Source organism: Carcharhinus amblyrhynchos, chromosome 27 (assembly GCF_965287045.1).
Source record: "Carcharhinus amblyrhynchos chromosome 27, sCarAmb.v2.hapA, whole genome shotgun sequence".
In the NCBI taxonomy this organism is placed as follows: Eukaryota; Metazoa; Chordata; class Chondrichthyes; order Carcharhiniformes; family Carcharhinidae; genus Carcharhinus; species Carcharhinus amblyrhynchos.
Window position 1 is genome coordinate 16,181,612 of NC_137350.1, and position 12,338 is coordinate 16,193,949.

The 12,338-nt window shown below is 41.2% G+C and overlaps 1 protein-coding gene across 6 annotated transcripts in view; it reads left to right on the forward strand.

Moving 5' to 3' along the window:
- LOC145359228 (nucleolar transcription factor 1-like) overlaps window positions 1–12,338 on the forward strand; it is a 65,862-nt gene that overhangs the window by 15,927 nt on the left and 37,597 nt on the right. For all 6 annotated transcript variants that reach the window (XM_080213717.1, XM_080213719.1, XM_080213718.1 and 3 more), the window contains exons 5-7: window positions 6,863–7,018; window positions 7,177–7,241; window positions 10,878–10,998. In XM_080213717.1, coding sequence (XP_080069843.1) covers window positions 6,863–7,018; window positions 7,177–7,241; window positions 10,878–10,998 — 342 coding nt within the window. The remainder of the gene's footprint in view (window positions 1–6,862; window positions 7,019–7,176; window positions 7,242–10,877; window positions 10,999–12,338) is intronic.

A 12,338-nucleotide genomic window follows, 5' to 3' on the forward strand; every position in this document is an offset into this window, starting at 1 on the left:
TTTCATGCGAAGCTACTTCCTCCTTAGCTTTGGTTTTTGCATACAGGTTTGCCATTCCAGGGTATTGCCTCGAGATCTGTGCCTCTAATTGCAGAGGCTATTGAGTTAGAGCTTCGCATATTCTGTAACAAGACTATTTATCTATCGTGCTGCTTGCTGCACTCTCACTCTTGTAGTTCAGCAGTTAACCTGGAGGAAGCAAACAAACTAATTCAACCGCAAATGTGCTGTGCAGTTTGCTTCAGGTTATGTGGACAGAAATTTAAAAGTTGTCTTATTTTGTTAGCACATAGAGGATTCTTAAGATTTGCTTTAGGTTTAATTGTAGCCGATGACTGAATAGTTAAGTGTATGTACTTTTTTTTGATATTTATGCTAATAAAACATAACTGCTACTGTCAGACAAAAGAACGTTTTCTTATCACCACTGGTCATTTGCACAACTGTTGTTTCAGAGCTTTGGAATTAAGAATGAAATGGATCCATCATTCACTGGTAGTTTATTAAATATCCAGGCTACTGAATGCAGGGAGTATGAACGCACCAGTGAGGGTTGTAAGAAACAGATTAAAAATATCTGAAACATGCTCTGGTTGTCCAGAACCCCCATTCGGTCACGGTCCAATAAGCTTTGTTTGAAGTCTGCTAAAAGTTTGTGATTCAGGAAACTTGCTCAGTGAATAAAGCCACAAGAATCCATTGGTTTTGAACAAACAAAAGTAAACCTTGCTGTACGAGGTCAGAAAGATGGAACAATTTACAATATCTGTGCTGAATATTAAGAGTATGAGGTACATGTGAATTAACAAACACTGTGTTTGAACACTATACAATAAATTGAAGATGTGACCAAGCCAGAGTCCATGGATTTCTCAACAGCACTGATATCTGTAACGACCATGGGCCAATTAATCTTAACTGGAATTTCTCTCATTGCACTGATGAAGGCCCTGCTTGCAGTGTCTCCAGTGATTGCACTCATTTACCAACTCACAGGCACAACTGCAGCTCTTTGGCCATGCTAAGCAGAACACTATTGCTCCAAAGGGTATCTTTGCCCAAGCATGGCACAGCATGGAGTCACAAACGTTTGGCTGCCTCCTTGAATCTAACAAAGCTTTTCAGCCCACTGCAATTGCCAGGGCTTCTGCTGAGCTTATTTCCCATAATGTTTGCCAACTGCAACCATTTACGTACATTCTAACTTAACCGGGACATCTCAGTCCCTTCTTTTGAGACCTTTCCCTTTTCCATGGCTGGGAGTCCTATCCTCATCGGCACCCTGCTCCTGGTCCCGTGACCTCGATTTTTGCACTGTTTTCTATCTCTGCACAGTCACAGTGGACCTGTCCCTGGCCCAAAGAACTTAAAAAGGCAGAACTGTGCATGTGCAGCCTGCTCCTCGTCTGTTCGTGTGGAGAACAGTGGAGGTTTGTCAGAATCCAGAGTTCCTGAGCTTTATTCTCTAACATGGTAAGCCTGAGTCTCATAGCCAGTAATAAAGAGAAGGAAAAATTTTAAATCACGTCCCTTTTTATATGATCTCTGGCTCCATGGAAAAATGCAAATGATTACATATGAATTTAATTGCCCATGCAATGACTAAACCATTTCCTTTTCATAGAATTTGCTTAATTTCTCTAGGCAATTGTAAAGTATTGTAGCAATTTCTGGCAGTTCTACCGCTACTTCCTAAAAGGATAAGAATAACAGGCACGTGGGAGCACCACCACATGCAGATTCTACAAGTTGCATGTCATCCTGACTTGGAAATATGTTACCATTCCTTGTCGTTGCTGTGTCAAAATCCTGGAATCCCCTAACGAACGGCACTGTAGGTGTATCTCTGCCACACAGATTTAAGTGGTTCAAGGTGGTGACAGATTATGGTTGAGCATTTTGAGATGGGCATTAAATGCTTACGCCAGTGATGCCCACATCCGGTGAATTTAAAAAAAAGCACCGTGGCTGGCACATATTTAGGTCTATGAACTGGATTTTCTCCTGCTAGACTTTCCTGTAAATGCTGTCTACATCCCTGGTCATCCTAATGTGCATCCTTTATGATGCAACAACTAGGTAAATGACTGGAATCATGAACAGAACCCTTTCCCTATGCATGTCAATGTGCCGCCATATGGTTTGTGTTATCTTTAAAAGCAGACTAATTACTATACCATGCCAAGACCATAGACACCTGAAACTACAAATGGTTTTACTTTAGTCTGGTGGGTGTATTATATAGTGTATACGTTTCTCTAATCCTTTAAAATAACAAAGAACCCATTTGCTCTTTTCTGAAGTGTACAGAGACCTCATTTCTTGTCCTGTAGTACTGGCGACTGAAATCTAGCTCAGCCACCTGAAGACCGTCTTTGTTCTAAATGTTGCTTTTGAAACGTAGCTGTAAGATTCATTATCCTAATTCAATTTGGCAGTAGCCTGGCTCCCAGTACCCGAAACTGCCTGTCAAAATGGATTCCAGCCAAGTTATGATGTTGTTCATTGTTTTTTAACACTCTCAATCAAAATCTCAGCCCCATGGAAGGCAACCCTTGACATTCATATTAAGCATCTCCATTGTACGTAATCACCAGTATATTGAATATAGATCATCTCAGAGATGCTGGTCATTGAACGTGACAAATAAAATCAGTTGATAACTTAGTCTTTTCATTGGTCTCAATAACATCAGTTCGTACTTGGAAAGAACGCTGAACCATCTCATGAATCTATTAGACTCAAGAATCCTTAGTGGGGTATGCCAATCTGACCCTGACTTGGCTGGAATCCATTTTGACAGGCAGTTTAGGGTACTGGGGGCCAGTGTCAGTTAGAATATATGTAATTGTAAATTAATGTAGAGAAAAGGAAAGGTGCGATCATGGGGGAGATGAGATGGGATGGTGGTTTAAAAAAAATTACATTTCTTAAATTTCCAACAATAATTTGGAATCTGGAGGAATGGAATTCCACACTTGTTAATTTTCAGTGCCAGAGAAGTTGTTTGATGGTAATTAAAATGTAACTATTTAAAGCTCATTCATGCTTGAATGGACAAGACCTAGCCTTTTCTAGGGGGTTTATTTTATTGAATGTGTATTTCAGCTTGGTGCAGTTGGATGTATGTGAATGTGGAGTCCCTTGACAAGATACTGGTATAACACAGCTTTTGGAGGAGCTGGGCAACTTAGGCTGTGTTAAAACGTGTGAACACCAGAAGCTGCTGTTCAGTTTTGCTCTTAATAATAAGGGAAAAGAGACATTTAGTGTTAAACTCTCTATGCACCATTTCTAGCAATACAGAGTGCAAGTTTATAAAAATAGAATTTTTTTGTTGCAATAAAATTAAACTTGCAAATATGCTTGCATATATGGTTAATAAATGAGTCTTTGGCAGTGTTACAAGAGTACTGTTGATTTTCTTTTGTAGTTGGAAGCATTCCTCAGGATAAAACATGTTCTTTAATCCTTGGCAAAATGTATATTCCTCTGTTTCTTCTGACTTCATTGAGCTCCCACGATTCTCCCACTAAACTTGCTGGTAGTGGACACACAACTACGTGCCACTGCTGAAGTAAGCTTAAGCTGCTGCCGTATATCCTATAGCCAGGATTGTTAGAGTGGCAGAAAGAATGAATGCTCAGTCTGATGCTGCTGGTCTTACTACCCAGCACACAGCAGCCTGTGTCGGGGCCACACCTTTCTTCTGGGTAACAAAGTTGGTATTTTATCACATTCCTGATCTTAACACCCCCAACCTCATGCTGAAAGGGTTTCAGAGTTCGCTGGCGCGGAACTGGTTCACGGAATATTAAACCTCTGTCCACATTATTAGCACAGCTGGACTACAGTTGCTGGGGAATTGAGTTTGGTAATAGGGATGCGTGGAATTTCCTCGTTAGCTGGCTGGAACATTGTCTTTGATAAGACATAATCATTGCGTGGCATAAATGTTGCCTGTCACTTATGAGCCCAGGCTCTGGATATTCGCATAAAAGATTGGAAAAGGATGAACAAGTGAATAAGTCATTTGTACCTCAAATGGTGATCTTTTGAATGAATTCAGTTACACAAGTGAATTGAATGTGAACATATCAGGAGATTAGCTTGGTCTGGAAGTATCTTCATTCGTGGGAACAAAGAATTTTGGGTGTGGTTGGGGGGACGGGTACAGTTTGTAACATTTTATGTTATGTTTCTAGTGGTTTTAACTTTTGCCGTGCTACAGATTCATAATGATACTATCAACGGTCTGGAAATGTACCCCCCACTCCTTTTTACTGAGATCACCAAAACTGGATGTTCAGTAGCTGGTGTACCAACTGGGACTAGATATAAATCGCAACATTTTCACCTCAAAAAGCACTGAGATTCCGATCAATCTGCTTCAAGTAATTGAGAGAATCTTTTTGTAGTGTCACCACAAATTGCAACAGAGAAACTGATTTTGATCTAAGCTATCCAAGTGTTGAAGTGCTTCAAAAACTAAATTGTAATGAGAATGAGATTCACATGTGTTCTGTGTAAAATACCAGCTGTGGCTACTCTCTTATGTACGGGTGCCAAATTTTTAAATTCTTTGTACATTCTCTCCCTCATCTGATTTTGCTAAACAAAATTTAAATAATTACCTTCATAAATTGAAGGAGTAAGATAGATATATATACCAACTGCTGAATCAGTGGTGAATTCCAATATCTTGTTCAAAGAAGTATTGCCTAGCCATGACATGTTTAAAGTTTTATTGGTGTCACAAGTAGGCTTACATTAACACTGCAATTAAGTTACTGTGAAAATGCCTCAGTCTGAACACCCCAGCGCCTGTTCAGTTACGCTGAGGGAGAATTTAGCATGGCCAATGAACCTTTCCAGCACGTCTTTCAGACTGGGTAGAAACCAGAGCACCTGGAGGAAACCCACACAGGTACAAGGAGAACATGCAAATTCTGTGTAGACAGTGGTCCAAACCAGGAATCAAATCTGGGTCCCTGATCCTGTGAGGCAGCAGTGCCACTCTGCTGTCCATGGAAAGAGTTCATGTGCTTTTAATAGATCAGATTTTTATTTTATATATGTGTGAAATACCTTTTTAAATGATGCTGGCTTTTACCTGCTGACACGTTCATGAAAGGCCATTTCATTTGAGAAAGTAATATGATAGTGGGTATGGGGATTAGGATATGATGAAGAGGAGTTGCATTGGTGCAACTGGTGTATGCAGTTGTGGGGTGGTGTGTGGTTCACAAAAATACTTAGGAATAGCTTAAGTGCAAGCTTTATCCTGCATGTACGTGCTAAATCTGAGCTGGAAGTACTTTCAGCACTTTTTTGTTCAGACTTCAGAGCTTAGTGCAGAGTTGGCAGTGAACTTTTCCTCCACTCCTGCCAAATAAAACCAAAATTGAGTTTTTTTCCTCCAAGTTTGCAATTGCTATACAACCCAAAAAAAGGATTATTTGCAGATTCTATCAGTTGGTTGAATTCCAAACCTTCATGGAACCTAAAAAATACAATCCCTTTACCTCCATATTCCCTGGCAACATAAAGCAAGCTAGAGACATGCACAGCCAGTGGAATGAGTGTAGGTGAACAGAGGCACACGCAGGTTCAAAACTTCTAATTTCTTAAAAATTAGTGTGTTGGTGGGTAAAGTGAAAAAGCTCTGCAGAATTTGTGTTACAAATAGGAGCATGAAATACTTGAGCAATAAGTTAATCACTGACTTAGGGGAGTTGCAAAAACATAGGCTACTTTGGAGAGTGGTTGAGACAATTGTATTTTTTTTCAGGGAAAGTTATTAGATACTTCAAGCAGAGAAAAATGCTAGTAAGCAGGGTTAGTTTATTGATTACCCTTGCAAAGAGCTGGCAGTGACCCAGTGGGCCAAAAGACCATGATTATAACCCTTTGGTTAGCAGCAGCAAACTTGCAACTTATTGTGCACAAAAGACTTCAAATCAAAAATATATAGGAGCTTTGAAATGTGTATTAGTCAAACCACCTTCTGTTTCAACTTTTGTGACATTCATCTCAAGGTGGTGCTGGAGCACACCTTCTAATTCTATCTTTTACTCTTCTTCTATGCTTGTAAAACATTATTCTAACTCTCTCAAAGTCTCTAACAATGCTTTAATGCACCCTGGCCATTCTCTCTTCCACCTTCTTCCATTGGGAAAAAGATACAGAAGTCTGAGGTCGCGTAGCAACTGACTCAAGAACGGCTTCTTCCTGCTGCTGTCAAACTTTTGAATGGACCTATCTTGAATCAAGTTGATCTTTCTCTACACCCTGGCTATGATTGTACACTCTGCACTGTCTCCTTTCCTTTATGAATGGTATGCTTTGTCTGTATAGCGCAAGAAACAATACTTTTCACTGTGTTAATACATGTGGCAATAATAAATCGAATCAAAATCAAATGAACTTAAGAACGTTGTACTGCTGATTGGTTTTTTATTCTTTCATGGAGCAAGGGCATGGCTGGCAAGACTAGCATTTGTTGCCCACCTCTTAATTGCCCTTGAAGGTGGTGGAAAGTCATCACATTAAACTACTGCAGTCTCTAGTGAGTTGGTGCATCTGAGTGATTTGACCATTTTAGAGGGCGTTTAAGAGTCAACTATGTTGCTGAAAGTCTAGAGTTGCATGTAGGCCAGGTAAGGCTGGCAGATTTGGTTCCCGAACAAATGAATGAAGTGATTTGGGGCAGAAGCATTAGCCTGGCCCTCTGGATTATTGGTCCAGTGACATTGCCATTTTGCCACCATTTTCTCCCAGCTATACTGTTTTGACATTTGTGAAGTTACTTTGAAAATTTAATTCTGCAGTGCAGGTATAAAAGGACTGTCTCTTTTTACAGAAACATCCTGATTTCCCCAAGAAACCCCTCACACCTTATTTTCGATTCTTTATGGAGAAAAGAGCAAAATATGCAAAGCTTCATCCTGAAATGAGCAACTTGGATCTGACTAAAATCCTCTCCAAGAAATATAAGGAGCTGCCAGAAAAGAAGAAGGTTAGTGCATGCGTGTCTCTACCAATGCTGGCACTTAAATTGCAGAGGAACTTCAACCATGTTGATATTAAGAATAGGAGTGTAAACCAAAAAATAATCAATAACCAGAGATTAACTCCCAGGTCGAATGCTTATTTTTGTTTCCTTTGTTGCTGCAGACGAAATATATTCAGGAATTTCACAAGGAGAAAGAAGACTTTGAGCGTAATATGGTTAGATTCAGGTAACTTTGAAATAATAGATAAAGTTCTGTAAACAATGGGCTGATTTAAACCTGTGTTTTAAAGGTGATTATATTGAGATGAGAAAAGGTCAAGACATAAGACCATAATACATAGGAGCAGAATTAGGCCACTTGATCCATCGAGTCTGCTCTGCCATTCAATTATGGCTGATACTTTTCTCATCCCCATTCTCCTGTCTTTTCCCTGTAACTCCTGATCCCCATATTAATCAAGAACCTATATATCTCTGTCTTAAAGAAACTCGATGACCTGGCCTCTACAGCCTTCTGCTGCAAAGATTCCATAGATTCACCACTCTCTGGCTAAAGAAATTCCTCCTCATCTCTGTTTTAAAGGATCGTCCCTTTTTAGCCTGAGGTTGTGCCCTCTGGTTCTAGTTTTTCCTATAAGTGGAAACATCCTCTCCTAGAAGTGGAAACATCCTCTATCCAGGCCTGTCAGTATCCTGTAAGTTTCAGTAAGATCCCCCCCATATCCTTCTAAACTCGCAACGAGTACAGACCCAGACTCCTCAACCGCACTGCATTCCAGGGATCATTCTTGTGAACCTCCTCTGGACCCTTTCCAAGGCCAGCACACCCTTCCTTGGATATGGGGTCCAAAACTGCTCACAATACTCCAAATGGGGTCTGACCAGAGTCTTATACAGCCTCAGAAGTACATCCCTGCTCTTGTATTCTAGCTTTCTCGACATGAATGCTAACAGTGCATTTGCCTTCCTAACTGTCGACTGAACCTGCACGTTAACCTTACGAGAATCTTGAACAATGACTCCCAAGTCCTTTTGTGTTTCTGATTTCATAAGCATTTTCCCATTTAGAAAATAGTGTATGCCTCCATTCCTCTTCCAAAGTGTACAACCTCTCACATTTTTTCCACATTGTATTCCATCTGCCACTTCTTTGCCCACTCTCCTAACATGTCCAAATCCTTCTGCAGCCCTCCGCTTCCTCAAACTACCTGGCCCTCTACATATCTTTGCATCATCTGCAAACTTATCAACAGTGCCTTCAGTTCCTTCTTCCAAATTGTTAATGTATATTGTGAAAAGTTGTGGTCCCAGCACCGACCCTTGAGGCACACCTGCCATCCTGAGAAAGACCCCTTTTTCCTCACTCTCTGTCTTCTGCCAGTCAGCCAATCCTCTTTCCATGTCAGGATCTTAGCCTTAACACAATGGGCACTTATTTAACAGTCTCCTATGCGGCACCTTGTCAAGGGCCTTCTGGAAATCGAAATGAATCACATCTGCTGGTTCTCCTTTATCTAACTTCCTTGTTACCTCCTCAAAGAACTGATTTGTCAGACATGACCTTCTCTTGTCCAAGCCGTGCTGACTCACTCCTATTTTATCAAGCACTTCCAAGTACTCTGTGATCTCATCTTTAGTAATGGACTCAAATCTTGCAAATGACCGGAGTCAAGCTAACCGGCCTATAATTTCCCATCTGCTGCCTCTCTCCTTTAAACAGTGGTGTTACATTCGCTACTTTCCAGTCTTCTGGGACCCTCCCTGCCTTCAGTGATTCCTGAAAGATCACCACCAATGCCACCACAATTTCCTCAGCTATCTCTTTTAGAACTCTGGGCTGCAGTCTATCCGGTCCAGGCGATTTATCCAGCTTCAGACTTTTCAGTTTCCTCAGAACCTTTTCCTTAGCGATGGCCACTTCACGCAGCTGTGCCCCCGATTCCCCTGGAGCTCTGGCATCCCACTGGTGTTTTCTGCCGTGAAGACTGGTGCCAAGTAACTATTCAGTTTCTCTGTCATTTCTTTGATTCCTATTATTACTTCTCCAGCCTTGTTTTCTGTAGTCCAATGTCTGTTTTTGCCTCTTACCTTTTATATATTGAAAAAACTTCCTGTCTTTTCTGTTATTACCTAGCTTACACTCCTATTTCATCTTCTCCCCCTTATTGTGTTTTTGGTTGTCCACTGCTCGCTTTTAAAGGCTTCCCAATCCTCTGGCTTCCCACTAATCCTCGTCACTTTGTGTGCTTTTTCTTTGGCTTTTATGTTGTCCCTGACTTCCCTCGTCCGCCATGGATGCCTCATCCTTCCCTCAGCATGTTTCCTCCTCCTTAGGATGAATTTCAGTTGTGTTTCTTGAATAACTCTCAAAATCTCCTGCCATTGCTGCGTTCCCTGCTAGGCTCCCTTTCCAATCAACTCTGACCAGCTCCTCCCTCGTGCCTTTGTAGTTACCTTTATTTAATTGTAACACTGTTACATCTCATTCCAGCTTCTGCCCGTCAGACTGCAGGGTAAATTCGATCATATTGTGGTCACTGCTCCCTAAGGGTTCCTTCACCTTAGTAGTTTAATCAAGTCTGCCTCATTGCACATCACCAAATCCAGAATTGCCTGTTCTCCAAAAACTGCTCCAAAAAAACATCACTTTGACATTCCACAATTCCTTTTCATGGGATCTACTACCCACCTGATTTTCCCAGTCCCCCTGCGTATTGAAGTCCCCCATGATTATTGTAGTATTGCCTTTTTTATATCCCTGGTTTATTTTCTGTCCCACACCCTGATTACCACTAGGGGGCCTGTACACAACTTCCATCCGGATTTTTTTTACCTTTGTGATTCCTCAACTCTATCCACAGAGATTCTATGCCTTCTGATCCTATGTTGCTTCTTGCTATCGATTTAATTTCATTCCTTACTAACAATGCAATCCTGCCTCCTTTGCTCATCTGCCTGTCCTTTTGATAGGACACACGTCCTTGGATATTTAGATCCCAGCCCTGATCCCCTTGCACCATGTCTCCGTGATGTCTGCAACATCGTACAGGCCAGTTTCAATGTGCGCAGCAAGCTCATTTACCTAGTTTCATGTACTGCGTGCATTTTAAGTACAACACCCTCAGTCCTGTATTGACCACTTCTCTTATACCTATCACCTTTTCTGTATGCCTGAGGTTAGATGTCTGCCGCCTTCTATACTCTCGGTTCTGTTAAGTGGTCTGGAAACTTCACTAACCCCTCCTGAACTCTCTGATCCTTTAACTAGTTGAAAGTCCTCATCATTAACCTGCACTTCTACCCTCATTAAAATTCTATGCTTATAAGATGGATATTGATTGGGGAATGGTGAAGGTGGGCAAGGAACAGGATAGAGGCTGAAGTGAGCCATTTAATTTCCTTTTTGATAACGATATTGTTCTATAAAGTTTATTTATTAGTGTCACAAGTAGGCTTGCATTAACACTGCAATGAAATTACCATGAAAATCCCCTAGTCGTCACATTACGGCTCCTGTTTGGGTAAACTGAGGGAGAATTTAGCGTGGCCCATGCACCTAACCAGCACGTCTTTCAGACTGTGCAAGGAAACTCGTGCAGACACAGAGAACTTGCAACTTCACATAGCTGGGAATCGAACCAAGGTCATTGGCGCTGAGGCAGCAGTGCTGCACTTGGGATTAAGTGATGATTCCTGATCCTGGAACAGTTTAATCAAAATTAATTCACTATTTGCCCTCCTGAGATTTGAACTAGTGAGGTGTGCATTTGTTTAATTTTAGTGATTCAAATTACCTTGCAAGGGCAAGATGTAATGCTAGCAATGTTGGCTGATTACAATTTGTTTCTTTTTTCTCCCATAGAGAGGACCATCCAGAACTGTTGGAGAGTGTAAAGAGAACAGATATTCCAGAGAAACCTAAAACACCCCAGCAACTCTGGTACCTTCATGAGAAGAAGGCCTTCATGAAGCTGCATCCACAAGTAATAGTTCTTACATTATTAGCCACATAATTGGCTGTTTCATTAATAATTGCACATTTTCTTTGAGATGTGGACTTCCTATCCAAAGGTCCTGCTTTCTGTGGTTACTGTTTTTGGTCATGCTTTCCCTCTGCCATTGTAAATTGCTGTCAATTCAGTTCTGCTATGTAAATGCAGAGCCAGTTTTGTCAAGTTCCTCTCCTAGCTGCTTGTGCGACTAGTTTCCATAAAGATCACAACACAACTTCATTCATTTAGGATCTTTGGGGGTTCTAACGTGTAGAAATCCCTTATTTAGCAGGATGCTCCACCAAAAAAACTATGGCTACCTTGTATTTGAAATGGAAGAAATGAGGTATTATAATAGGCAGATTATCTGATTTAATGCAATGTAAATAGTTGGTTTGCTAATAATCCCCCTCACACACCCAAACCTTTGTGTCCCACTGTGAATGTTGTCCGGTATTAGAAACAACTGTGGACTTTCTTTGTGCTTGTATTGTTTGCAATACTACTTCACTGTTTAAATATGGTGTCATCTGTTTTGTGAAATCCCTGAATCTTAAAAGGAGGCCCTTTGGCTGATTGAGTGTGCACAGGCTCTCTGACAGAACATTATACCCGGTCCCGTTACTCTGCCTTGGCCCCGTAACCTTGCACATTCTTTAAATAATAATCCAATTCCTGATCGAACCTGCTTCCACCACCCTCTCAGGAAGTTTGTTTCAGACTCCAACCATCCTTGGTGAAAAATCTTTTCTTCGCATCACTTTTACCCCTTTTGCCCGTAATTTTGAATCTGTGCCCTCTAGTTCATGCTGCTGTCTTGAATGGGAACATTTACCCTGTCCATACCCTGCAGGATCCTGATTACCCCTATCAAGCCACCTCTTGGCCACCAAAGAAAACAGTCCCAACCTACCTTCTGGCTATAATTCTTCATCCCTGGGAACTCTCTTGTGGATTTCCTCTACTATTTCTAATGACTTCACATCTTTCCTCAGTATGGCGCTCAGAACTAGATATTGCCCTCCAGATGGGACCTAACCAGTGTCTTTTACAAGTTCACCATGACTTCCTCACTCTTGATGTCCCTATTAATAAAGATGCTATATGCTTTATTAGCTGCTCTCAGCATGCCCCATTATCATCTTTGACTTGTGTGCATGTACACCAAGGTACCTCTGTTCCTGTAGCTCCTTAAGAACACTGTCCCTGGCAGACCATTTCCCCGTACAGTAGGTGATTTTCCATCCAGTGCTGTATGTAGGTTCCCAGTTGAACTTCCTTCCATTTTATTAATGTAGAGGTCCTCCATATTCAGAAACCAATTCCTCAAA